Source organism: Eumetopias jubatus, unplaced genomic scaffold (assembly GCF_037043125.1).
Source record: "Eumetopias jubatus isolate StellerSeaLion01/CBP00866 unplaced genomic scaffold, mEumJub1_p1.0 scaffold_15, whole genome shotgun sequence".
Taxonomy (NCBI): domain Eukaryota; kingdom Metazoa; phylum Chordata; class Mammalia; order Carnivora; family Otariidae; genus Eumetopias; species Eumetopias jubatus.
In genome coordinates, this window is record NW_028274821.1 from 82,916,612 (window position 1) to 82,918,232 (window position 1,621).

Consider the following 1,621-nt stretch of genomic DNA (forward strand, 5'->3'; position numbering starts at 1 on the left):
CTAGGAACCATGTTGGAAGTTTCCTGAGATGCAGACTTTCCTGAAAAGCCTTCGCAGAGCTCCCTTAACTTCCTGGTTCCTCAGGCTATAGATCAGTGGGTTTAGTATAGGGGTAACTACTATGTAAAAGATGGCAACTTGGCGATCCTGGTCCAAGTCATAGCTGGAAGATGGCCGGAGGTACAGGCGGATCACAGAGCCATACAGGAGCAGCACAACCAGAATGTGGGAGCTACATGTGGACAGGGCTTTGCACAGGGCAGCAACTGAGTGCATGTGGGCTGTGGCAATGCCAATGCGGGCATAGGAGCCAAAAATCAAGAAGAAGGGGCTGACCACCACAGCTACACCCTCAGTACATATTAGCATTTCACTGACCACTGGTTGGGTGCAGGAGAGCTTCAGCAAGGGTGTGATGTCACAGAAGAAGTGGGTGACCTGGTTGTCGCAAAAGGGTAAGTGGGTGACCAACACACTATAAGGGAGGTTGTTGAGGCTGACAACCACCCATGAGGTCAAGGTTATGCATAGACAGAGATGATGGCTGATGATGGCAGAGTATCTTAAGGGGTCACAGATGGCAACACAGCAGTCACAGGCCATGACAGCCAGCAAGTGGCCTTCCATGCTGCCCACAGCCATAAAAAAGAACAGCTGGATCATGCAGCAATCAAAAGAGATGGTTCTATTCACAGACAGTGTGTGCTGTGTTGGGGAACAGTGATGGTTGTCAGAAACATATCAATAAAGGAAAGCTGACTGAGCAGGAAATACGTTGGTGTCTGAAGCTTGGGGTCTGTGAGGGCAACAATTACTAATAGGGCATTGCCCAGAAGCGCCACCAGGTACATGGCAAGGACGATCCTGAAAATAACTGGCTGCGTCTCTGGCCAGCTGGACAGGCCCAATAAGACAAATTCAGTTACTTCTGTCCTGTTTCTAGTGGCCATAACACATGATCAATATCACCCACAAACAGCAAGTGTTAGGATCAAATAATGCTAAAGTTTATTCTAGGATAGCTTTAGGAAACATCTTTTCTCGCACGGATGCCCCTAGTTTCCAAAAGAGCTTTTCCTTTCATCTCTTTCCTTTGTCATTATCTTTCTCTCCATCCACTCAAGTACCCACCCACACTCTTCAGTTTATTCCAGGCTCATTTATTGACCACTTACAATCTCTTGATGTGATATATATTAAGGGCAGTAGGATAAATCACACATGGTCCCTGTATAACAAAGAAGGCATCATTAAATACAGAATTTCTTTGTTGTTTGCTATGCGCTGAAGAGCACACCAAATATCATACATTTAATTGTCACAACAATACCATATGGTACAAACTACTTTTATATTACAGATGAGAGAGCTAAAGCAAAGAGACTACTTTGTTGAAGGTCTTATAGGCTCTGAGAGACAAAACCTGGACTCAACCCTGTATAGTTTTATTAGACATAAGCACCACATTTTCCTGATTGTCAGAGTTGTAAAGAAAAGGGAACTATGTCAAGGCTCCAGGCAGATGTCCGAGTCTCTATATCTTTGATGGAGCACTGGAGTGAAGATCTGGTCCTAACTTTGTATGTCCAGAAGCTACTGTTCTTTTGGTAGGGGAATTCTT

At 45.0% G+C, this 1,621-nt stretch overlaps 1 protein-coding gene across 1 annotated transcript; it reads right to left on the reverse strand.

Annotated features, from left to right (window-relative positions):
• On the reverse strand, positions 1 to 950 carry LOC114212712 (olfactory receptor 1f45-like). The gene is given in 2 exon segments (XM_028107617.1): positions 1 to 710; positions 713 to 950. Coding segments are annotated over 2 exon segments (948 nt in total).
• Positions 951 to 1,621: the final 671 nt, after the last annotated feature.